The sequence below is a fragment of the Theropithecus gelada genome, chromosome 14 (genome assembly GCF_003255815.1).
Source record: "Theropithecus gelada isolate Dixy chromosome 14, Tgel_1.0, whole genome shotgun sequence".
Taxonomy (NCBI): domain Eukaryota; kingdom Metazoa; phylum Chordata; class Mammalia; order Primates; family Cercopithecidae; genus Theropithecus; species Theropithecus gelada.
Genome location: NC_037682.1, coordinates 30401095 through 30427985, shown reverse-complemented (window position 1 = coordinate 30427985; position 26891 = coordinate 30401095). Strand labels below are relative to the sequence as shown.

Below are 26891 nucleotides of genomic sequence, written 5' to 3'. Positions count from 1 at the left end.
CAAATGCTGAATAAATTATTTTAAAAAATATTTCAAAACAAGTTGTTGAGCTGGCAAGAAAGTAAGGTTTCACAGGGACCATAAAAAATGAGAATGAGACTCTCACACTAGTTAGAACGGCGATCATTAAAAAGTCAGGAAACGATAGATGCTAGAAAGGATGTGGAGAAATAGGAACGCTTTTACACCGTTGGTGGGAGTGTAAATTAGTTCAACCATTGTGGAAGACATTGTGGTGACTCCTCAAGGATCTAGAACCAGAAATACCATTTGACCCAGCAATCCCATTACTGGGATTCTACTATAAAGACACACACGTATGTTTACTGCAGCACTATTCACAGTAGCAAAGACTTGGAATCAACCCAAATGCCCATCAATGTTAGACTGGATAAAGAAAATGTGGTACATATACACCATGGAATACTATGCAGCCATAAAAAAGGATGAGTTCACATCCTTTGTAGGGACATGGATGAAGGTGCAAACCATTCTCAGCAAACTAACACAGGAACAGAAAACCAAACACCACATGTTATCACTCATAAGTGGGAGTTGGACAATGAGAACACATGGACACAAGGAAGGGAACATCACACACTGGGGCCAGTCAGGAGGTGGGCAGCTAGAGGAGGGATAGCATTAGGAGAAATACCTAACGTCGATGACGGGTTGAGGGGTGCAGCAAACCACCATGGCACAGGTATACCTATGTAACAAACCTGCACATTCTGCACATGGATCCCAGAACCTAAAAGTATAACAAAGCAACAACAACAACAACAAATGAGAATGAGACTACCTGGGAGAGAAGTAAACTCCAAAGCCAGAATGTTCCTGAAGGTATTGCAAAACTCTGGTGACCTGGAGCTTCAATTCTGATAGCCATGTAAGCCACTAGAAGCATGAGACAAAACCCAGGCCCTGATCAATTCGAGAGAACCTAATGAAAAATCCCCACATAAACTGGAGACCCCAATGAGGTCTACCTTCAAGGTAACAGTGAACAAAACAAGATTCACTGTGGAGAAAATCACAACAAGGAAGCATGCCTTTACAGGTCCTGTCACTGGGTAAAGCGGGAAAAACATCTCTGAGTTCAAAAAGGGATCATTATTTAACAGGCTGAATTCTCAGCTACTTAACTGAATACTTGAAATTGTGGTGTTTTTCCCCAGATTCAGTGCTAATGTTCTACTTACTCATTTTAAGTATTACAAATGATGACTGATGGAGTAACCTTCAAAATATAAAATTAGTAACATGAGAACCTAGAAATTGCTAAAAGTTCTGATTCAACTTAGACTTGGAGTTAGCTGACTTAAAAGTCAAATCCACATTACTGGATTTATTGCTTACACGACTTTGGGTGTCAGTTTACTTATCCCTACAATGAAAATGCTGTGAGGATTAAAATGAGCTACAATGGACATAACGCTATCAGCACAATATCTGACACCGTCAATGTCAGTTTCTTCTCATTTTAAAGAGCTGAAAATTCTTGAATTAAAATAGCAGATTATAGGAATTATTAAGAAATTACTTTAGACAGAGAGGGTAAGGTTGGTAAGGTTTTGTTTTCTTTTAATAATGCAGCTTGGTAAGGTTTGTTTTTTTTCTTTTAATAATGTAGCTCCGAAAATATTTCTTTTCTAGCAGAAGAGTGGCTTAAAGGGTCAGGCTGGCAAGCTTTGATATGCAAATGCCAGCCATTAGAAACTGGGTCCATCCAATATGGTGATTCCTACCTTCTTCTTGACACCATGTGTGCCAAGCACCATAGTCACCCCAGATATCTTCACGTGGGCAGAACATCATGGTGGCCTGTATTTGAATATTAAAAGGCTAGTTTTTGCGTGGGCTACATGAATGACATATCTGGTCAAACCAATCCCCTGGGCCCTATGGAAATCAGACACCACCTCCTCCAGCCTCCTAATATAACCCAGTGTTTTCCGCTGCACGTGGGGTTTTCTCTCTCCGCTTGGAGCCACCCTCCTCTCTGTACAGGGGAGCTTCTTTCTTGCCTATTAAACTTGCCATTCCTTAAAACCACTCCACGGATGTCCGTGTCATTTATCTAAATTGGTGCGAGACAAAGGGCCCTGGTGTTCCCTCAGTCATCGGAGTCGTATCATTTTGGTGCACTGGCCGGGAATCTGAGGTACAACATTCATCGGAGTCGTGACTATAGGAGCAAACCTAAAATCTGTTCTATCATTCTGAGGGGCTCTTGGCCTCTATTTTAAAATCAAATCAAATCAATCAACAGACATCCTTCAGCTAGATAAAAATACGCTTATCATGACTGCCATTCTAAAGCCTGGGATGTTAAGCTTCCAGGTGAGAACACGGAGAACCCCCTAATACCCACGGGTCATTGGGAATGTTGGCCGTGTTTCGAATCAGTTTCCTTTCATGGGGAAACCTTACCATCGGGTGAGGCTGGGAAAAGTTCTGAGGCAACTGCAAATTTCTGGCCAGGACACACCCTGGCGTTATTCAAAGGTCTCTGGATTGGACCCAGCCTCCAACAGCCCATTTCGGGTTTTGGCAGAGAATCCCCAGCTATCCTGTCACAAAACTTTCCTTCTTTTTCTATCCACGGTCTCTTTCTCTCTCTCTGTGTAGAATGTGCGGGAATTTAGTAACCAGGAGTTTAGCTCAGGAATGCTGTTGCAATCTTCTAGGAAAAGAGGGTTCCTTTCCTCGCCCTCCTCCCTACCCCCACCCAGAGTGAGCGTCTCTCTCTCTCTCTCTCTCTCTGCCCTTGGTCTGGAGAGTGCAGGGCATTTCCAGGTCTCTCTACCGCTTCTCTAGCGAGCACATAGTATTTCTTTTCTTTTCTCTTTTTTTTGAGGCGGAGTCTCACTCTATCACCCAGGCTGGAGTGCAGTAGCGCGATTTGGCTCACTGCAAGCTCCGCCTCCCGGGTTCACACCATTCTCTTGCCTCAGCCTCGCGAGTAGCTGGGAATACAGGTACCCACCACCGCGCCCAGCTAACTGTTTGCATTTTTAGTGGAGACGGGGTTTCACCGTGTTAGCCAGGATGGTCTCGATCTCCTGACCTCGTGATCCACCCGCCCCAGCCGCGAGCACATAGTATTTCTAAACCAACAGTGCCACCTAGTGGAAATAGAAATCCTCTTCATGAGGCACTTTTTTTTTTTTTAAATGGTAACACTGCAGCTTCCTTTTGCACCACTAGAAATCGGGCTCTAAGCCTCTTCCGTGAACAGGAAAATTCTGCTTTCAACAGATAGGGGTTAAATGTCTTCTGTGTGGCCAAATTTTAGTCTCAATATTGTCCCATCAGCAGGAAAACGGTCATTTGGTTCCTACGTTCCTTAAAGGCACCTATTCTGTCTCCGATTAAGGTAGTACTTAACTAGTAAGGGGATTTTTAAGTCCAGAAGTTAACCGGAACCATTTTTCTAAGGGTAAATGCTTTAGCATGGGCCATAATAGCAGGATATAGAGTTCAATCTAGCACACCCCCTCCATTAAAGGGGCCTTGTCCCATTACCTAGTTTTTCTTGAGATCCATTTCTTTTAGGGAGTTACACAGGTCACACAAGTCTAGGAGGTCGAAGGGAAATAATAAGCAGAGGACTAGGGCTGCTTGGGGAAGTGCAACTAGGCCCAAAAATCTAGTTCCTCTGGTGCCATGGCTTGGAGAGTCACGCCTATAGTCATGGGCTGCACATTTAACAGGGAGGTGGGATCCAGGAACCAGGGAGGGAAAATAGTTGGGGGATGCTCCCACTGTTTTCTTCTCCACCCTGGGTCATATACAGAAAGGAAGGAGACTAAAGGGACACTTTTATTCTCACTTCTCTTTCTAAATGGGTAACAGATTGTCTTCAGCATGCAGTCCCCTGGAGTGGATTTTAAAACACTGGGACTGCTTGGACCTTGAGACTTTGAAGAATAAGTGCCTCATAATCTGTTGCACAAGGGCATGGCCTTCTTACTATCTTGAGGACAGACAAACCTGGCCTTCTTGGAGGAGCCTTGATTTTAATATCATCCAACAGTTAGAGCTTTTCTGTAGACAGAAGGGCAAATGGACTGTGGTCCCGTATGCATAGACGTTCTTTGCCCTGTGAAACCCAGACTTTTACAAGTTCTGCACAACTGACCCAGTTCCTTTACCAGCCATGGCAGGCAAGCCCATAGGCCTTCCCCAGTGCTAAAGCAGGTTCCTAAGGAGCAATCTGAGACAGCTATTGAATGTCCTAACCCTTCCAGTCCCCTCCAATTGTACCATCAGCTCCTCCAGCTCCACCATCTCCAGTATATCCTACTCTCCCCGCTTCACTCTTACCTCTGCAGGAAATGCTTGATGGGAATGGTGCCATGAGGGTTCAAGTTGCCTTTTCATTACAGGACCTTAAGCAAATAAAGGGAGACTTAGGCCGATTTTCTGACAACCCAGGTAGTTAGATAGAAATTTTCCAAAATTTAACTCAGGTATTTGACCTCACATAGAGGGATGTTATGTTGCTGCTATGTTAGACACTCATTGCAGCTGAAAAGCAGGCAGTTCTGCAGGCAGCAGAAAAATATGGAGATGAGTAACATGCCTCCTATAGCAGACCAAGGAGACAAAGAGGAGATAGGGAAGGTGAGGAAGAAGTGAAAACTCCATTCCCACTAGGAAGGGAAGCAGTTCTGGTAGACACCCCTGATTGGAACCCCAATAACTCAGGAGATGAACAGAAAAGGAAGCACCTTCAATGTGTGTATTAGAGGGCCCATGGAAAACCAGAGCCAAACCTCTCAATTACTCTAAACTGTCTATGATAGACTAAAGACCAGACGAGAATCCCATAGTCTTTATGGAAAGGCTGAGAGAGGCACTAATAAAACATACGTATTTATCCCCTGATTCAATCAAGGGACAGCTCATTCTCAAGGACAAGTTTATTACACAGGTAGCTCCCGATATTAAAAGGAAACTATAAAAGCAAGCTACAGGGCCAGATAGTACCCTAGAAAACCTCCTGAGAAAGCCACTTTGGTCTTTTACAATAGGGATCAGGAGGAAGCCCAATAAACGGAAAGGAAATACAAGAAGACAACAGAGGTTCTAGTAGCAGTGGTGCAAACTTGCAAAGTCCAGGATCCCCTAGGTGCATCCACTAGTTGTTATTGATGTGGCAAGTCAGGGCATTTTAAGAAAGAATGTCCAGGTAGCAAGACAAAGCCACCTCGACCCTGTCCAGACTGTGGCGGAGGCCACTGGAGACCGAACTGCCCCCAGAGATGGAGGTCACTGGGTTCAGAACCAGTCTCACAGATGGTCCAGCAGGACCGATGGGTCCCGGGGCTCAAATCCCTGGCTCCAGCAACTCAGACTACCACTACAGCACAGGAACCTCAGGTGATTCTGGAAATGGAAGGAAGGAAAGAAGGAAGGAAGGGAGGGAGGGAGGGAGGGAGGAACGAACGAACGAACGAATTCCTTCTGGATACTGGAGCCAGTCTCTCTCTTCTCCTCTCTAAACCAGGCCTCCCCTCTTCCCATAGTATGACTGTAAGGGGCGTCTCAGGAAAAACTCTAACCTGATATTTTTCTCAACCTCTTAACCTGCAGATGGGGGAACCTACTATTTACACATGCTTTTAAAATCAGGGCTGAAAGTCCTGCTCCTTTCTTAGGGAGATAGTCTAGCTTGCATGAGGGCCAGCATCTGTATTAGCCCCAGGACAAACTCTGTGTCTCCCCCTGATGGAAGCTAACATTAAACTACAACTGTGGGCAACTCAAGGAAGAATAGGTCGAGCTATAACCACTAGGCCAGTCCAGACCTATCTTAAGGATCTCACTTCTTTTCCTAACCAGAGACAGTATCCCCTGGGCCCAGAGGCTAGGAAAGGGCTAGAAGCCATTAATAATAACCTAAAGATGCAGGGCCTCACCTCCTCAAACCCTTTCATAGCCCCTGAAACACCCCAATATTAGGAGTGCAGAAACCCAATGGGGAATGGAGACTAATTCAGGACTTTTGCCTCATTAATGAAGCTGTAGTTCCAATCTATCCAGTGGTACCTAATCCCTATACCTTGTTAACTCAAATACCTGAGGGAACTAGATGGTTTACAGTCCTAGATTTAAAGGATGCCTTTTTCTGCATACCATTACATCCTGATTCTCAATATCTGTTTGCCTTTGAAGATCCCTCTGGCCAGACTGCCCAGTTAACCCAGACAGTGTTGCCCCAGGGATTTTGAGATAGTCCTCATCTGTTTGGACAGACACTGTCACAAGACATTTCTGAGTTCTCTCATTCTCAAGTTAGGGTCTTGCATTAGTTGATGATATTCTGCTCTGTGCCCCAACTGAGGAAGCTTCTCAGGAAGGCACTGAAGTTCTTCTCAACTTCTTAGCTAACAGAGGACATAAGGTTTCAAAATCCAAGGCCCAGCTCTGCAAAACCTCAGTGAAGTACCTAGGATTAGTACTGTCCAAGGGGACCAGAGTATTAGGGGAAGAGAAGATTAAGCCTATTTCCTCCTTCCCTCACCCCCAAACTCTCAAGCAACTAAGAGGATTTTGGGGCACTACAGGATTTTGTAGACTATGGATACCTGGGTATGGTGAAATAGCCCGTCCATTACATAACCTCATAAAAGAAGCTCAGGGAGCTAAAACTCATCTTTTAACCTGGGAACCTGAAGCTTAAAACACCTTCAACCAGCTAAAGCAAGCCTTACTCAAGGCACCAGCCCTCAGCCTTCCTGTAGGGAAGGCATTCAATCTGTATGTATCAGAAAGTAAGGGAATGGCCCTGGGAGTTTTAACACAGGCCCGAGGACTAGCTCAACAGCCAATGGGTTACCTAAGCAAGGAGCTTGATTTGGTGGCTAAAGGGTGGCCAGCATGTCTCTAAGCCATTGCCTCAGTGGCTCTACTGGTCCCAGAAGCCTCCAAACTAATCCTAGGAAATGATTTAACTGTTTACAACCCACATAACATGGCAGGACTATTGCACTCTAGCGGGGAGCCTTTGAGCTAACAGATAGCCAACTCCTTACATATCAGGCCCTGCTGTTAGAAGGTTCCAACATCCAATTAAAGACTTGTTCTCATCCAAATCCAGCCACCTTCTTCCCCGAGGAAACTGGGGAACCTGAGCATGACTATGAACAAATCATAGTACACACCTATGCAGCCAGGGAAGATACCGGAGAAACTTCCCTAGAGAACTCAGTATGGGTTCCTCTTCACAGATGGGAGCTCTTTTGCAGAACAAGGAATATGCGTAAGCAGTGGTCACTCTAAATGACGTCATCAAAAGTGCATCTCTCCCTCCAGGCACAAGTGCTCAATTAGCTGAGCTAACAGCTCTTACAAAAGCAATTAAATTAAGCAAAGGAAAGGTAACTAACATCTACACTGATTCCAAGTATGCTTTCCTGGTTCTCCATGCTCATGCTGCCATTCGGAAGGAAAGGCATTTCCTTACCACCAATGGACTTCCTATAAAACATCACCAGGAAATTAACAGGTTATTATCTTCAGTTTTCCTTACACAAGAAATAGCAGTGATGCATTGTAAGGGACATCAAAAGGGAACAGATGAAGTAGCCGAAGGATCCAGATTAGTTGATTAGTGGCAAGGAAGCCTCAAGGCATCAACACACTTCATACCCCTCTAATCTGGGAAGGCTCCATAAGAGAAATTAAACCTCAGTACTCCCCTACAGAAATACAATGGACCACTTCGTCTCGAGGGTATACCTTTTAGTCCCCAGGATGGCTACAGTCAGAGGATGGCAAACACCACTTGCCAGCCTCTGGCCAACGGAAAATCCTTAAAACCCTTCACCAAGCTTTTCACTTGGGAAAGGATAAAGCTTATGAATGTGCCCAGAGATTGTTTTCAGGAGAGAACTTACTAAAAACAATCAAGCAAGTTGTTAATACTTGTGAAGTCTGTCTTAAAAATAATCCCCTGAACAGGTGACTCCTTCCTCCTCAAACCCAAAGAACGGCAAGTTATCCAGGGGAAGACTGGCAAATAGACAATGGGCATTCAATACCTGCTGGAACAGGTAGACACCTTCATGACTGGGTAGAAGCATTTCCATGCCATACACAAAGAGCCTCTGAGGTAATAAAAATGTTAGCTAATGAAATAACTTCCTGCTTTGGTCTACCGAAGTACCTTCAAAGTGACAATGGGCCCTCGTCTAAGGCAGCTGTCACACAAGGGGTCTCAAAAGCACTAGGCATAGAATATCATCTCCACTGTGCTTAGAGACCCCAATTCTCAGGAAAGGTAGAGAAAACTAATGATATTATCAACAGACACCTCAGAAAATTATCCCAAGAAACTCACCTTCCTTGGATCACTCTTCTTCCCATGGCCTTACTACGAATAAGAAATACCCCTTCAAAACTAGGTCTTAGCCCTTTTGAGATGCTGTACAGATGGGCTTTCCTTACCAATGATTTTCTATTAGATCAGGAAACCTCTGAGCTAGTTAAGCATGTAACCTCTCTGGCTCACTTTCAACAGGAATTAGCACAACTAGCAAAAGCCCAACCCCAGGAAACTGGACTACCTCTATTTAACCCAGGAGATTTGGTACTGGTAAAGGCTCTCCCTTCTCTCTCTCCTTCCCTAAGCCCAAGCTGGGAAGAACCTTACACTGTTCCTCTTTCAAGCCCCTAGGCAATAAAAGTTACAGGAATCCACTCCTGGATATATTATATCTGTGTGAAAGCCTGGAGACCTGAGGGAGCAACCCCTGACAGCACAGAGGAATGCCTTGAATATCAATGTAAAGAAATAGGAGATCTTAAGCTGAAAATCACAAAAGATAAATAACTGAATGAAAATTACTCATCTTAGTCTCACCCCTACCTCACCAAATACTTCTTGTCGTTTCCTCCTCTCCTTTTGAGATTCGCTGCCAAATATTATAACTTCTTATTTACTATGCCACTCCTGCAGGACTGTTTTACTCACTCTACTATTTGGAGTAGGACTATATGCTGTAGCACCCTCAGGGTGGAATATCAGACAGAGAATCTCAATTACTGTAGCATTCTGCTTAATTATTATCCTCATAGCAGGAATAACAGTTACGAAAAGGAAGTAAATACGAGCATTTTACTATTACTTAGTCCGTTAGGACTCTTTATCGGACTTAGTAATACATCACACCCTTTGGCTCCTGCAATACCTGCCATGGTCCACCTGTACATCAAGACTAATGATTGGGTCCATCCTAAGTGGTTTGCTCAGTTCAGTGACGCTAAAGAAACTTACAATGATCAGCAATTCACCGTCTTAGGATTCCCTTTATTGGCTTCACCTTTACCCTTAAAGACCTACCAGACATAAATTGGACATGGTATGGGGGCAACACTCTGCCCAAAGATAAGCTTCACATCCTCAGCTGGCACAAAGCCCAGTAATAGCAAATGCTTCCCTCTGCTTTAAAAGCAGCAAGGAAGGACCATGCTTGGGAGATCTCAGATATTGTAACATCACACTTGTAATTGCTGATAGTTCAAATATTTACGGAGGAGAGTGCAACAAAAGGATCAGAAGCCCTAGTTGGGGGGCTTTCAGAATCTAGCCTCTCATTCTGGTTGGAAGTCCCGATGGCAGTGGCATGCTCTAAGTAACCACTTTGACTATAATGTAAACATGGGCCTTTCCGAATATGCCCCCTCATGGAATTCCAGGCCCTTGTATGATGTTTGCTAATAGCAACAGCTTACAGAAATGTGGGCGAACTGGAGGCATCTGGGCTGACAGCCCCTGCCACAGGATCATCTGTGATATTGGCCAGGGCATATTATGTCTTTAATTTTTCGAAACTCCATTTGTCAGGTGGATGCTTCTCACTTGGCATGTCAAATTCCAAATGGCATCGTAAATATCATAACTATGGATATCCTCATCCCAAGGATGCCCCTATTATATGTAAAGAAGGGAAAGTTCTAAGATACAAGAAAAATCTGCTGGTGTCTCTCACAAGCCACAACTTAGAACCGTCCCTTCAAGGAATAGTGTTTTTGTTTGTTTGTTTTTTGTGGCTCCTGGATACATTTAATCCTCCCAAGGCATTGGAAGGAAACTTATACTATAGTAGCACTAGTTCCTGACTTATTATTTTTAAATTCTACCAAGATGGCAACATCATCTGGGGTCATCCCTAACTTAGGCTCTTTTCTAGAGACTACACTACATTGAATATGCTGGACAAAGAGATCTATCATTTCTATGCCCTCATAGGGAGATTTAACTGAAAGAGCAGACTGGGGAGGGCATGCACAGGACAATCCCATCTTAGAAAAACCATGAATGGGAAATTCTGTAGCCAGAGGTCTAGTCTGGATTACAGGCATCACTCTCCTTGAAAGATCAGTACTTAATATTTCTATTACGATGCAACAAGGGTAGAAGGCAACTGTAGGTGCCATAGAGGCACAACAGCAATCTACAGACTGTTTCACCTCAGTAGTAGCACAGAATAGACAGGGCTTAGACGTCCTTACAGCTAAAGTAGGAGGTACCTGTGCACTTATAAATAAAACATGCTGCTTCTGGATTAACACGTCTAGTAAAGCAGAGGAAAATCTACAGGTACTTAAAGATCAAATCAAAATCATTAACAGGCTACAAGAACATGCAGGCTTCAGCTCCGGGTGCCTACAATTCCTCTTTAATGAATTCTAGTCTTCTTTATGGAATTGGTTAGCTCCTTTATTAAGCCCCCTCTTACTTGTATGTCTTGTATTAATATTTGGACCTTGCATACTCAATACTATGACTCAAATCATTTCCTTTTGCCTAGAAGCAATCAAACCAAATGGTGCTGCAAACCGAACCACACATGGACATGCCACTCTTCCGAGGACCCTTAGATCAACCCCAGGAGGAGCCCTAGCTGTTGTTCCCCACTTGATGTCCCTTTTCAGCAGGAAGTAGCCAGAAAGAGTCCTTGCCCCAAACCCCCTAACAGCAGTTAGGATGGCATCTCCTTAGGGAGGGAATATGACAGGAGTTATTAAGGAAAAACTGTTGGTATTTCTTATACCTGTCCTTAAGAAATCTAGCCCAAATTACCTATGCCTGCATAATTTCCTATTTCTTTATTTAGGGATATAAGTGATATTTTGATCATCTTAAAGTACAGCTAATGGGAAGACTCCTGCAGTCTTCCAACCCTTAAAACTATCAATTTGTACAGCAAATTGCAAACATTACAGAAAATGGTCTTTTATTACAGGTCTCCCCTTTCTCTTTTGTCTTTTCCAGTGCTGAGTATTACAGCAATTAGCCAGCTTCAAGCTACAGTAATAACAATGACAAGGCAGCTGCTGTTAATACATTTTCAATCCTTCAGACCCATAAAATTAAAATTTCAAAGAGAATTATCACTTAGCAGGCACCAACAGAGATATACTTGGTGAAAATGAAGTCATTTAAACTGTCCAGAAGAAAGGAACTGCCAGAACATATACTTTAACAAGAATTGACAAGGAAAAGTTTAGTTGGTATCTAGTTCTCTACTGAATGTCAATATTACTTTCCTATTATTGTTAGATCTGGTTTTCAATTATAATAATAATTTTGAAATGTGTATCTAAAGATTGATTACAATCAACTATTTATAGTAGAGGTTATACAGTGAGGAGGAAACACATTTAACAGCATTTTATACATATCAAAATCATTAACATCTAACAAGTTTTGATTCGGTACATTATTTTTCCCATTTTTCAATCTAGTTATTTTAAGGAAATCAGCCTGGCTTGTCTCTGAGATACTCCTCACAGCCAACAATGGCTCTAATCCCCTCCCCCATCTTTTCTTTCAACTTAAGCAAATACAGGCATATATTCCTCAGATACATACATGTTTTCCTGGGAGACTCTCACACAAGTATAAAATAACATGCATGAAAGCTATTACTAACTCGTCAATAAACGGGGAGACTAGTAAGATGTCACAACTGATTCAAAGGGAGAATTCAAAATATACATACATAAGTAACGAGGAATCCTGACTTAGCAAAATTGGACACTGTCCACGGGTTAACAATAAAATGAATCTCCATTGAACACAACTTGCATTTCCATAAACAATAATTACCTGCGTAACTGTCAGGATTCCACAACTGACAGTTGTAAAATATCATAATGATAACTCCAAACACCCCATAAATACTTTTTGTTTGCTTCAAAGTCTTTCACTTATTTTCCTGACACTGGCCTCAGGAAGGGACTGAATGCAGGCACAGTAAAGATGTGTTGTACTTTCTCTCTGTCCTTGGTCTTCGTTTCATTCTGCACATTTGTTGCACTTGTCTCTCTGTGCATCTTGGTTTTCTTTACTTGAATGCCCCAGCTCTCCTTTCTACCTTCACTGCACTTAAAAACCCTCCTCCTCCTCCTTATCAGTCAAGTGTTGACTAGAAATCAGAAGACATGGAGCCTGTTTTTAGCTTTGACCCCCACTAGCTGTGTGCCCTAAGGCAAGTCAGTGATACTTTCTGGGCATCAGTCTCCTTCTATTAATAATCTGGATCAGTGATCTCCAGACTTCTGAATTAACACCAGTAGTTTGTTCTATGTGGTATTGTTTATATCTGTCTTAATGAAGGATGGTGGGAGTATATGCTGGGTAGGTGAAGAGGAGAAAGGGTATTTCAGTCAGAGAGGATGCTTAGTAGCTGGAAGTGGTTATAAATTACGTTCTGCAGGATGGAGGTAAAAGGGAGGCTGAGTCTAAAGCGTCTTCCATGCTATGCACAGGGCTTTGGCCTATATTTTACGGATGACTGAAAACCACCAAGGAGTTTGAAACATACGATATGTGATAAGAGTCTGTTTTTGAAACACTTACACAGTGGCAGTAAAGGAAAGAGGCTGAAAGGCAGTGGCCAAGAAAGCAAAAGCTCAGCAGAGCAGGGAGGCTGCTGAAAGAGTTTAAAAAGGAAGTTGGAAGGCAGGGACTGTGAAGATGCATTTGGCAGATAAAGGACTTGGGGTGAGAAAACTGAAGGAGAGAAAGGAAGGCTTCAAAGACTCCCAAGTGTGTGCTCAGCTGAGTAGCTGAGTGGATATCATTCCCTGGGATGTGGGTCAGAAATATTACCATGTGCTGAACACTCTTCTAGGCCCTGGGAATTCAGCCATAAACTAGACCTGAATTCCCAGGGCCTGACCTAAAAGAATTCACATTCTAGGGAGGAGTTTTTAAAAAGTAAACAGAAGAATACACAAATAAATTGTAAAAAGTGCCAAGAAGGAAACAAACAAGGGATTTGGAGAAAAATGGCAGGGATCAACTTTGATTAAGGCAGTCAAGGAAGGCCTCTCTGAGCAGGTGGCATTTAATCTAGGACCTAAAAGACATGATCTAAGCCAGTGTGTGATGAATGACTATGTGTGCGTGTGAAAGGTTTTGTGCTGGGAGAGGCAAGTACTCCAGGCAGAGGAAACAGCAAGTGTGAAGGCTCTGAAGTGAGTAAGTATTTCACAGGTAGAAGATCAGCTGGCTGGAGCAGAAGTGACGAAGTGCTGAGGGTGGCAGAAGATAAATTTGTAGGGGCCAGATATGGAAGGGCTTGAAAGCTGATGAGAACAGTCTTACCAGAAAGGAAATGATTCCTAATAGGAGACATGGGGAGAGGGAGAGAAATAATTATAGAAGGTGAGAGGGCTTGGAGATCCTGAGCTTTAGTGGAGGAACTGGGCTTCTTCCATTTCATGAAGTAAGAGAGAGAAGCTGGGTTCACATTCCAGCAGATTGGTAGGTTTTCTGGTAGGAAGGCAAGGAAGTTCATTACCCAATGACTACTACTGTCTTAAATATAAACAAAGTCATCAGCTGAGAGTATGGCGACAGGGTATGAGAGGCCTGACAAGAGAATAAATGGTATAAAACAGTCATCTTGGGGAGTGGAACAGCGAACTACTAAAGAAACAAAGAAGGGTTGTTGGGCAGCATTAAGTGCCGATCTGAGGTTGAAATCATGAAGCAAGGCCAGACAACAAAGTTGTGCAATATTCTCCAGCAATGTTCAGCTGCTCAACGCCGGCCCAAAGAAATGGGTGGCAGGGTTCATCCTGGCTAAAGGTTTGGCTAGGCCAACTCCATATGTAAATTAGGTCAACCATGACCTTAAGTAACAACTGTTTCAATAGACTAGGTGCGGAAGCAAGATCACAGTGGGCTTCACTCACTTTCATTTAGAAGTAAATGAAACTTGGAGGCATGGAGTTCTAATGACTCTTTCAATAGTGTTGCTATAAAGAACAGACAGGGAAAAAGAAGGGAAAACTGGTTAATTCAGACAGTTTTCTACTACATGCTAAGGGGTAACATTAGGAGATAGGGAGAGATTAAACATATAGGAGAGCAGAGGTCTAAGAGGTCAGACTTTGTCGAGATAGAGAAGCCGGCATTAGAAAAACAGGAATGGGAGGAAAGGTAAAGATGCAGGTAAGTCTGTAATAATATTAACAAAGCAATATTAAATGTGTAATAATACCACTGATAATAAGAATTGCTAACATTTCTTTATTGAGTGCTTATTTTGTGCCAGGCATTTTTCTAAAGACTTTATATGGACTACTTTACTTTATCCTTAGAACAACCCTATTGTACTAAGAGAGATTAAGTAACTTGTCCAAGGCCACCAAGATAGCAGGTGGCAGAGCCAGAATTTGAACCCAGGCAGTCTGATTCTGGTCCTTAACCTTTACATTATACTGCATGTGGGAAGAGGAAGAAATTAAGAAGTTCACACCTAATAGCTTTCAGTTTCTTTGTGATTTTGGAGGAAAGGTCACCTTTGAAACAGGTGTGGGGTAAAGGATGAGATGAAATGGTGAGGTTCTGGAACAGCTACTTAGGGGAATGTAAAAGGAAACTCCCCAGAGGACTGTCACATGCTACTCAGAGGCCAGCTGCAGTAGGACACCAGACTATTTGTAGAGACACTAATTCATATAGTTGAATATACCCAAAAGAGTGTATGGTAAAGGGGTAGGGGTTGGGTAGAGAAGGATATGACCATGGGAATGGGATGTTAGAGTGAGGGGGAGGTAAAGATGAACAGCATTGATGAGGTCAAGGAAAAAAAAGGGCAAGGTATTGGATGTCCTTGTGTTGCAGAAATACCAAAGAACAAATATTTGTTCAGCGTCAACAGATATAGGACACTGTGATAGTTAAGGTAAAATCAAAAAATAGAAGTAGTCCCTACCTGGTTTTTCTCTGCAACGAAGCAGAGCTCCCTAAAGGGTAGGGAATGGGTTGTTGGTATAAGCTATACCTACCACAGTGCTTTGCTCAATAAACAGTGGTTGCATTAAGATCATATCTCTTACATTTAAAAAAGTCCTATATCAGAGGTTATGGTATTTTGTAGACTGCTTCGGGCTCACAGGAAGTTGTTTATTTGGTCTACACAATGCTTAGAAAGAGTCTGAGCCTAAATTTTAAAGTCAAGAGATTTCATATAAAATCTGAGTTTCCAGTTTCCTTTAAAAAAGCAAAACTAAACAATGGGCTGATAATATTCCCACATAGCAAAAACGATCAGCGTTGTGTACTGCTGCCTCTTAAAACAGGGCATATGCTGGCCCTAGTATCTTCTTTTTGGTTTCCATCTGGCCAATCTAAAATGCCATATTCTCCATAAAGTCTTCCATGAGTAACTGTATGAAATGACCTTCCCCTCCCTGTAAACTTGCAAAATACTTTGTCATCCTCTAACAGAACTTCGTCCTTTCCCCTCATGCCCCACTGCCCATTACTCATATATATTAATTATAAATACGCATTTGCAACTGCCCAAGTTTCTGAAGAATAAGAACAACTTACTCATGTTTGCATTTTTCAGCCTGGACTTTAATATACAGTTTCTGAGTAAATGCTTTCTCTTTTAGGGAAACACTCTGTGACTTTTGCTGATGCTAGAAAAAATCAGTTCAAGGGCCAGTCAGTAGGGATTTAATTTCAGAACTGTAAAGCCAGTTTAGAGATTATTGTTATAAGCTGAATCTGACCTGAAAATAACACACTTGACACCTGAAGAATCTTTAGAATACAAGAAGAAAGTACATGAAACATAAATCACTTGGGAAAGTTACTGCAAAGGATAACAAAAATTATTGAGAGGGCTACAGAGGGAGGCAAATAATATGTGTTCAGAAAAGGGTGTTTATCAAAGACAGAATAATAAATAAATAATGCACAGGTCTTGAGAGGGAAGGTTTTGGTGAGCAAGTCTTCTAAATCTTTATCTCCAATCCAGGTCTCTCTCCTAGCTTGAAAGCAATACCCAGTGTGATGGTTAATACTGAGTGTTGACTTGATTGGATTGAAGGATACAGAGTATTGATCCTAGGTGTGTCTGTGAGGGTGCTGCCAAAGGAGGATTAACATTTGAGTCAGTGGGCTGGGAAAGGCAGACCCACCCTTAATCTGGATGGACACAATCTAATCAGCTGCTAGGGTGGCTAGAATAGAAGCAGGCAGAAAAATGTGATAAGGGAGACTGGCTTAGCCTCCCAGCCTACATCTTTCTCCCATGCATCGAACTCCAAGTTCTTCAGTTTTGGAACTCAGACTGGCTCTCCTTCCTCCTCAGCCTGCAAACGGCCTAATGTTGGACCTTGGGTTCATGTGAGTTAATACTTAATAAACTTCCCCATATATATATATATATATATATATATATATATAATTCCATTAGTTCTGTCCCTCTAGAGAACCCTGCTTAATACACCCAGTGTATAGTACCACATGCTGAGGCTGTACCTCAAACTCAACATGTCCACAACACGCCCATGATAAACTGTTTCTTCCTCCTGTATTCTCTTTCTGGTGGACCACCAGGCCCCAATCACTAGATCAGACACCTAAAAGTCATTCTTGATTTCTTTTCTCACTACACACATCTAATCAATAACCAAGACCTTCTGATTTTACTCCCTCACTCAGACCTCCAGTATCTCTTGCCTGGATTCTTGCCATGGCTTCCTAGTCTGTCTCCATGCCTCTAGTCTTTTTAACTCTAGCCAGCAATCCCCAGGCTTTCTTCAGTCGCCGTGGCTGATTATCTCATTGCCCTTCGTTTAAAAATCTAAGATTTGCTTAGCAGATCCTTTAGGTCTGGTCCTAGTGTGTCCAGAATTGGTTCCTTCCAGTGGGTTCTTGGTCTCGCTGACTTCAAGAATGAAGCCGTGGACCCTTGCGGTGAGTGTTACAGTTCTTAAAGATGGTGTGTCCAGAGTTTGTTCCTTCAGGTGTTCAGATGTGTCCAGAGTTTCTTCATTCTGGTGGGTTCGCGGTCTTGCTGACTTCAGGCGTGAAGTCGCAGACCTTCGCAGTGAGTGTTACAGCTCTTAAATGTGGCGTGCCCGGAGTTGTTGGTTTCTCCTGGTGGGTTCGTTGTCTTGCTGACTTCAGGAGTGAAGCTGCAGACCTTCACAGTGAGTGTTACAGCTCATAAAGGTAGTGCGGACCCAAAGAGTGAGGAGCAGCAATACTTATTGTGAAGAGCGAAAGAACAAAGCTTCCATGGCGTGGAAGGTGACCCTAACCGGTTGCAGCAAGGCGAGCTTTTATTCCCTTATTTGGCCCCACCCACATCCTGCTGATTGGTCCATTTTACAGAGAGCTGATTGGTGCGTTTACAAACCTTTAGCTACACGCAGAGCGCTGATTGTTGCATTTACAATCCTTTAGCTAGACAGAAAAGTTCTCCAAGTCCCCAGTCAACCCAGAAGCCCAGCTGGCTTCACCTCTCAGTAGCTTTTCTCTTTAGCTTCATCTCTTCTCAAGTCTCTGGCCCCTACTTTATGTTCCAGAACACCAAACTTAATATGGGAACACACCATGTCCATAATCAGGGACAACCCTGAGATTGTGTACATGCTACTTCCCCTACGTGGAATATCTTTACTTTCATTGCATGTGGTTATGTCTTCCTGATCCTTTAGGCCTCAGTAGATACTTTCACTTTTTCCTGAGGTATTCTCTAACCCAGTCAAGTGTATACTCCTAAACTACCTTGAACTTTCCCATCTAAGTCATATTGTCATATGTCATACTATGTCATATTGTCATACCATCCTTGTCTCTGCTAATTTGTCTCTGCCACTATACAGCATGTTCTAGGGGAGAAGGAACCAGATGCAGCTTGCACTCTTAAATCCACAATGCCTGGCACATAGTAGGCACTCACTAAATATTTGTTGAATTAATCACTTACAGTTGAACGTTCCCCTTTCTTAAGGCCAAAGAGACTGTCTCTTTCAATTGCCCATGACCCCCTAAAACTACAATGAAATTTTATGACTTCTTAAAACTTTTCTTATTGCTGTTTTTATGTATTTGTACAAAACCAGACAGACACAAATATCTAGAGGAGCTCATGTATTTAACTGGATATTCAAATCCAGTGTGAGCAGTGGAAGCTGTGGTAACCTGGCCAGCACCCTCGGTAAAGGTGGTGTTCACTAGCAACCGCAATCCAGATCCCAGGAAAAAATAAGGGCCCGATGTCACCATATGTTCTGAGGTTTTAAAAGAAGCTGAAATGCTTCTGGATTTTGAAATGTTGACTTGGCCGGGCATGGTGGCTTACACCTGTAATCCCAGCACTTTGGGCAGCTAAGGTGGGTGGATCACCTGAGGTAAGGAGTTCGACACCAGCCCGGCCAACATGGTGCAACCCCATCTCTACTAAAAATACAAAAATTAACTGGGCGTGGTGACATGCGCCTGTAATCCCAGCTACTTGGGAGGCTGAGGCAGAAGAATCGCTTGAACCCAGGAGGCAGAAGTTGCAGTGAGCCGAGATCATGTCATTGCACTCCAGCCTGGGCAACAAGAGCAAAACTCCGTGTCGAAAAAAAAAGAAACGTTAGCTCAAATTTTTCATGAACATTGAGTTAGGCAAACGAAACATGCCTGTCCATCAAGCTGTCTGTGGGCCATGTTTGGTATGAGAATCCTAGTTTATTCTGGGGTCCCTTAAGGCTCTCTTTGATGCTCACATTACACTAAGATTTACCGATTGAGGGCATGAACACTTCTCCATACACACCTGCCTAGGAACGATCTCCAATTATCTGTCCTATCTCCAAGATCTTCTCTCTCCCATCCAACCTGGCCTATCCACCATTCTATTTTCAGAATAGTCTTCGCTAATTTGGGGAAGTCACTTATTCAAACAAGACAGCGGTTGACAAATACTTAGCAATGAAATCTCCTGCTAGTTACTACTTTTTAATTAGGATTTTCAACCCTAAGAAAGATATACATAGGAGGAATAAGATAGGGGGAATAAGGGAGCTAATTTTGAGGGGTTTCCCTGCCTCTTAGGTGGGGTTTATCATATTGTGCTGAAACTGCTTATTCGTCTATTTCTCCAGACCCTGGGCCATTTGTCTTATGTACCGCCATCTCTGAGCGCGGAGAAGGTGCTCCATAAAACTGTTGGTTTGTGTAAATGACCGAAAACTACATGCAGAGTGAGGGTGGATTTCCCTTTGACTTCGGCTTAAGGAAGAATCGTTCCCATGATCATCCCACAATTCATCTAAAGGGAGATAGGCAAGGAGCCTATCTCAAAGGCAAAGCGCTGGTAGCCGAGGCACAGCTCCGGTTCGGCAAATGTCTCCCGAGTGCCAAAAGTCTCCCCAAACGCCTAACTGGTCAGGGCGCAGAAAAGAAGCTCGGGGAGCGCGGTCTTCGCCCCAGCTCCACTTCGGAGCTTCACGATTCCTTCTCTGGCCTGTCTTCCTGATAAATACCCGCTGAGGTCACCCAAACGCTATTCTCTCTCCGTTATTTGCTTCTTTCCAATGTTTGGCGCCCAGCTCCCGCCGTCGGAGCGCCCCGCCCGGGACCACTGATCGCCTGGAGCCACAGCCTTGCTTCCCAACGCGAAGGCCGCGGTGCTCCAGGGTCGCAAACTGCCCGGCCTGAAGCCCCGCCCCGCAGCCAAACGCCCGGCCCGCGACCCCGCGCCCAGCTCCCGCCGCCGGGTTCCGTCTGGGCCTCTACTCCTGGGAATAACCGGGACCGGTGACCCCGCCCCTACCTGCGCGCCGCATCTCCGGGAACAACAGTCTCCCTCCCGAGCGTCACAGCCAGACATGGCCTAGACCAGGGACCCACGCGGCCTCCAATCTCCGCACCGCTTTGCTCGCGGCGCTCAGCCTAGGTTGAGGCAGCAAGGCCGCAAATGCAATCAGGCGACGCTGAGGGCAGCCCGGGGGCGGGGCGAACAGGGTGGGCGGGGTCTGGTAAGGCCCCTCCGGCTGGGCTATCCAGCAGCGCACCTGACTGCCCGGGAGGCGTGGCCAACGTGGTTGGAGGCGGGACTAGGAGGGCTTCAAGTCTGAGAGACCTAAAGGCACCTCGATCGTCTGGGGGTGTGGCCAACCATGTGGGAGGCGGGGCCTTGATGCTGGACATCAGGCTGTGCTGCGGGCAGCCGGTGAGAAGGCCGTGAAGATGGCGGCCTCCTGGAGGCTAGGCTGTGATCCGCGGCTACTGCGTTATCTTGTGGGCTTCCCTGGCTGCCGAAGCACAGGACTGGTGAAGGGGGCTCTTGGGTGGTCTGTAAGCCGCGGAGCTAATTGGAGATGGTTTCACAGCACGCAGTGGCTTCGGGGTAAGTGGCCGGGGCTCGCTCAGCTTCTCTGTGTAGCTGAGTGATGGGCCTGGGACAGGGGCAGTCTTGATTGAGGACCTGCGTCTGGGTGTTGAGGTGCGCGGCCTCCCTATTCCTTTCCCTCTTTCTCTGGGTGGGGTCCGCCGACTCGGCCTAATGCATGCTGTGGAGGACTTTCTTGGCAGCTGGGAGAATTCGACCCTACCCTAGGCCTCCTGGTTTGTATGACTTTGTGACCTTGCCTTGGAATTTGGGTTATTTGTGAGGCGCGGAGAGGGTTCCTAAACTCTCCTCCCTCAGCCCCCTTTCCAGTCAAGGCTCAGGTTTCTTTAGGGTTGTCAAACATCTCGGACGAGAAAAAGCTGCCCAAGGTTGCCGAGATTGAAAAGCCACTGTTGGGAGTTCTTACTCATTCTCTAGGCCTCTCTGTTGGGAGGTGTTTTCATTGAGGCCAGTCGAGTTTTACCCCACGCCATGACTCGTGGAAGACTTAAATTTGTAAATTCCTATGGCATCACAGACAAAGGTCCAGGAGAATGTTTCAAGCAAATATTCTCTTGAAAGAGCGAACATTTAGGAGATAAATCATACCAAAAAGTTTATTATAGAAAATTGTCGTTTAGTAATGATATTGATACGGTTAACACAATTCTTGCAGTATTTAACAGTGCAAAATGGCAGGCTGGGTATTATTTTTCCTTATTTGGGGAGAGGGTTGGAGGGAGGCAGGGATGGAGAATAGGACTGACGTTTTTTAATCTGACGTATTACCTGCCAATCATCGTTCCTGGCACTCTACAGAATGAATTTTAATTTAAATAGGTCTAATAGACATTGCCTTCGTATTCTGAGCTACCTGAGGCCCAGAAAAAAAAAAAATCACACAAAGCCATATAGTAAGATGAGTGTATTGGGGTTCCTAAAGATTCCGTAATGGGAACAATTTATTTCAGTTTTTTTGGTGTAATGTTTCATAACATATTTCTTGGAGCAGAGGTGCTTTACCAGTGTGTGCAGAATTCCCTCTCTTCCCTCCTCCAAGTTTGTTGAAATTAAATTTTTTTACAGCTCCTAGAGATTTGGTCTGATCTAGTGTGGGGCTCAGGAATCTGCATTTTACAAATGTTGGATGAGTTCTGATGTTTTATTTTGACATTTAATGGAATGCACTTTGAGACTCACTGCCTTAGAAAATCATGGAATATTAAAAGTTTAGTATTAGATATAATCTGGGAAGAGTGTTCTTAATCTTGTTTATCAAGCAGATCCTTTTGAGAATCTTTGAAAATGCTGCAGACTCCCCATACAGAGAAGGTACCATAAATGGTTACACGCAAAAATGTGCACGTGGTGGCTCATGACTGTAATCCCAGCACTTTGGGAGACGAGACTGGAAGATTGCTTGAGCCCAGGAGTTGGAGACCAGCCCGGGCAACAAAGTGAGACCCCTGCCTCTACTTGAAAAAAAAAAAATTAGCCAAGCGTGCTGGCATCCCAGCTACTCCAGGGGCTGAGGCAGGAGGATCCCTTGAACCCGGGAGTTAGATGTTTCAGTGAGCTATGATCCTACCGTTGCACTTCAGCCTGGGTGACAGAGTGAGACCCTGTCTCAGAAAAAAAAAAAAAAAAAGAGTATACATAGGCCCAGTTTAATGCCTTTAGGAACTCACTTAGGCAAGCAATCCTTATCTGCATCCTCATGATGTTTTTTACCTATTGCCCATCCCCTAGACATATACCATGAACAACTTGTCTAACCCAGTTTGAATACCATCTGTCAGGAAGAAGGCACTGCATCTCACAGAAAGCCAAATTAGTTTTCTAGTGCTGCTGCAACAAATTACCACCAATTAGTGGCTTAAAACAACACAAATTCACATCTCATAGTTCTGGAGGTCTGAAGTCCAAAATGGATCTTCTAGGCTAAAATCAAGCTATTGGTAGGAGCTGCATTCTTTTCTGGAGGCTGGAGACCCCATTCCCTTACGTTTTCCAGATTCTAGAGGTTTCTAAGATTCTTTGATTCATGGGCTTCGAAGTCAGCAATGGCTGGTTCAGTCTTTATCACATTACATCACTTTTAATACTCCCCACCTGCCTTCTGCCACTTACAAGGACCCTTCTGATTACACTGGGCTCATCTGGATGATCCAGAATATTTTCCCCATCTCAAGGTTGAGTAGAAACCTTAATTCCATCTTTAACCTTAATTCCCTCTTGCCATGTAACAGCATATTCATAGGTTCTGGGTATTAGGATGTGAACCTTTTGAGGCATGACATTCTGCATGTGAAGCTGTGGAAAGTATTTGGAAATACTAAGTATTTAGAAACTTTGGACTTTTTTTCTAATACCGAGCCAAAATTTATCCGCTTCTGACTTTCACCTACATACAGATTTTTGTTTTGCCATGCCGAAAACACGTGGCAATCCTTGAACTATTTGTTTTACAAAGTGTGAATTTACGATGGTATTTTTTCTCTGAGCTTGGTAGAAACTGTAGTTTCATAAAACTAAGCAACTGTTTGGATTACTGTAAACTGTGTACATTAAGTACGTTTATTGAACTGTTTCCTCTTTCACACAAATATCCAGGATTTAAAAATTTGTCAGTTAGAACTACCTTTGGAGTTTTGGTTTCCTTAAGAGGTGTTGGCAGCATTTTTATTAGCTATGACATACGCCATTGTCTTAGCACTTCCTAGAATTTCTCATTCACTTCTCACATAACCTAGTAAAGTTGGCATCATCTGCATTTAGTTGGACAAAAACACCAAGACTTAGAGAAATTGAGTCTCCTAAAGACACACAACTATGTTAATGAACTGAAGTGCATGTATGTATTTGTATACATATATTAATTTGCTTAACAAATCTTTAATTTGTATCATTCTCTCAATAGATTTATTGAGAATGCAGAGACTATCTTTCTCACCACTTATATTATTGAAGAATGGGTGAAGAAATTGGCATCTGTTAGCTGCTAGGCACATGGTAGCCTGCTTAGGAAGTAGTGGCCAGCTGAATCAAACAGATTCTCAGTATTTGCCACATGGCACATTTAATCATACTTAGTTTCTGGACATGCAATCCAAAATTCTATATAGGGCTGATCCATAAGGTATTTATAGTGTCTTTGGGAATGTAAACAATAAAGGCATGATTTCAGTAGTGTATGCAGTAAGCTCAGAGGGGGTAAGTTTGAGATGATCAGGAAATAATATATAAGGCAGCTTCTTAGAGGAAGAGATGCCAGCCATTACAGGCTGAAGGAACAGCAGAAACCAAGACCCAGAGGCCAGAGTGCTAGTTATATAATTGACACAGCATCTGTAAACAGTTTTTCAACCTACCCTAGACAGTTAACTTCAAACAGTTTAAATTATGGTCCTTTCAGAGTAGGTAGTATGATTTGGCATATAATTGGTAAGATGTTAATTAATAATATTGGTTTTAAGTTGTCTCTGAAGAATAACATGTTGAATTAAAAATAACCTGTGAATAGAAAAATAAATGAGGTTCAATCTTGGTGACGATTTGCCTAGTATGTAATTATAGGCCTTGCATATTATAGACGTTAAATAAACATACCTAAGGAAGCTAGAAATCTAGGACGTTATAAAAGAACACTAGAGCCTACAGTAGGATTGCAAGTTGGCAGCCAGTGAACTGACCCACATTGTTTTAGCAGAAAAACTTATGGCAAAAGTTTGAAATCAGGAGACTTTACAGACAAATCTAGATGTTTGTTTTCTCTTTAAAATTGAAAGTTAAACCCTATGTGGTGACAATTATCTAACACTGAATAATAATTATTCTTTTTAGGTAGGAAATTGCTTCCTACTTTGTCACTATCCCCCGTACATCTTAGCAAGGCTGAATGTCCCTTGGTATTTGCATCATCTCTAGTTGTCATTTTTTTCTTCTACCCTTATCTCTATGGAAAGCAGAAGACAAAAGACCAAGAAAAATGGGAGAAAGCAGATATTGTGTATTTATGTAAAGGAGGAAAATGCTTATCCATTTAATATGACAATAAAGAATGTCAGAATCTAAAGAAAAAAGCCTTAAGATGCTAGTCCTCTTTTCTCACCTGCCTGTTTTTTGTAGGCATATGAGTTTTTGACAGCAGTGCTATAACAAGGAGAGAGGGAACTTCCTTGATAGAGTTAATGGTATGGTATTTCTGCCAAAACACAGATACTCTTTTAGGCCTGGTTCTTATTAAGTGCTGATACACTGATAACTGATCAGATTGATACTGTCCTTCGAGTTCTCATTTACCTGTGGAAACAAACATGTAGAAAGCTGTAGTAAAAGTAGGATTTATTAAAAGGATAGAACATCACTTATAAAGTGCTGCAGGGCTATGGGGAAACCATAATTATTCCATCTATTTCTTCTAGAGCTCCTATGGTTTGTCTTCTTTCTCTTATTTACTTTGTTTTTCTGTGCAGACTTGTGATTATCAATCTGTTTACTCCTGGCTTTTCTTTCTCAATGTCAGCTTGCCTTGCCTCATTGGTGATTCAGGCCTTTATGCACGATGCTCTGTCAGTTTAATTTAAGTGCCCACCATCATTTCTGTAATCTCCTTCCAAATTCCTTGAATAGAGTAACTGACTGACCCACTGTAGATCAGTTGTGCTATAGGGCATGCAAGGCTGATTCTTTCAAAGGCTACGATTTGGACATTTTCTTTAAGAAAGTAGTATACGTTGAGAATGGATGATTGGCATGTCTGTTGCTATGACCACATGACTAAAATAGTTCAGTGGTGCAGTAGTCCTTTATTTTAATTGTTTCTGCGCTAGGTAATGACCAAGCAAAATGTATCATCTAAGCAAAGCAGATCTAGACTACTCAGCTGAGATGTTTGCCCATCCAAAGAAAATAGAGCAGGGGTAAATGAGATCTTACTACAGGCAGCAACAGGAGGGACTAAGAAGATTTAGATGATCAGGAAATATTTTGTATATGTTTACTTTGTTTTAAAGCATTTTATTCTGTATATGAAAGCAGCATATTAGAAGTAGCCATCACATACTGAGCTCTCACTATATTTGCATTACTTCTAACTCATAAAAACCCTGCAAAGGTTTGCCATGTTTCATAGGAGAAGAAATAGAGACTCAGAGAGGTTTTAGCATTTTACCCAAGGTTAGTGAATAAGTGGATGACCACTTTGGAACTGTGCACCTGATGACGTCCAGAGGAAGAAAAGAGGATCTTTCTTCTTGGATGTCTTTTTTGCAGAACAAAGAAACATCTTCTGTTACCACAGCAGAATTTTCTTATATTGTATTGACCAGAATTGGGTCGTTTGCCCTTTCTTAAGTTAGTTACTGGCTTGACTTCACTGTGTGAAAAATGGTTAAACTTTGGCTCATCAAGGGGATGGGTGTGGAATCACTAACTCTGAGTATGTATGCGCAAGAAAAATATATAGCTGAACAAAGTTAAGCTTCTACCAGCAAGAAAGAAATTTGGGGAGTAGGTTTGGGAGTAGTAAGTAGCATTTATTGAGAGCTTACTATATACTGTGCACCCTTGTAAGCACTTTACATGAATCAGCTCCATTTAATACTCACAACTAATGCTATACTCTGGTAGATAGTTCAAGTTTCAACCCAGATCTGACACCAATGCCTGTTTCCTTAACCATAGTCTACCTCAGTATCAAGTGATAGCTTGATTATAGATTTCAGCAGAACAGTGTCAGCATGCTGACGTTTTGTTCACATGTGTACATTCTATATGAACATTTTTGCTTTTTTTTTAAAAAAAAATGAAATCAGACATAGTAATAACTGCATTGTAGACTAGCATTTCTGTGACAGCCTATCATTTTAGTACAATTAAGGACACCAAAATTCTTGAGTACGTATAAGGGTGGCATGACTATTTAAGAGAGAGTATATATTGACTTCTCCTACCTGTAAATTTCTAAGGTGACGTACTCTTAAATATACCTTCTTATTGTTGTCTTGAGCTTAATTTGCCTTTTACAACAAAATGTGTAAGTTCCCAAAGTATCGTGTGTGTGTGTGTGTGTGTGTGTGCGCGCTTTTGCTAGGCTATAAACGGAATGCTAATTTCTTTTTACTCTTCTCCCAAGATGGCAAAGTAAAGTGAGATTTATGTAGAATTTTAATTTTATAGTTTAATACCAAGAAGGCCAGTATTGCAAGCTGAAATCTCTTCTAAAATGTTTGGTTT

General features: G+C 42.8%; 2 protein-coding genes across 6 annotated transcripts in view; one reads left to right on the top strand and one right to left on the bottom strand.

The window, feature by feature from the left end:
- APIP (APAF1 interacting protein) overlaps positions 1-20365 on the bottom strand; it is a 39596-nt gene extending 19231 nt beyond the window's left edge. For 2 of the 3 annotated variants that reach the window (XM_025355914.1, XM_025355915.1), the window contains exon 1: positions 20097-20365. In XM_025355914.1, the coding sequence (XP_025211699.1) occupies positions 20097-20153 (57 nt within the window). In that variant the 5' untranslated portion in view covers positions 20154-20365. Of the gene's footprint in view, positions 1-802; positions 898-20096 lie in introns of all 3 variants that reach the window. The other variant, XM_025355913.1, reaches the window with a different exon arrangement.
- PDHX (pyruvate dehydrogenase complex component X) overlaps positions 19904-26891 on the top strand; it is a 74238-nt gene continuing 67250 nt past the window's right edge. For 2 of the 3 annotated variants that reach the window (XM_025355912.1, XM_025355909.1), the window contains exon 1: positions 19999-20672. In XM_025355912.1, coding sequence (XP_025211697.1) covers positions 20513-20672 — 160 coding nt within the window. In that variant the 5' untranslated portion in view covers positions 19999-20512. Of the gene's footprint in view, positions 20673-26891 lie in introns of all 3 variants that reach the window. The other variant, XM_025355910.1, reaches the window with a different exon arrangement.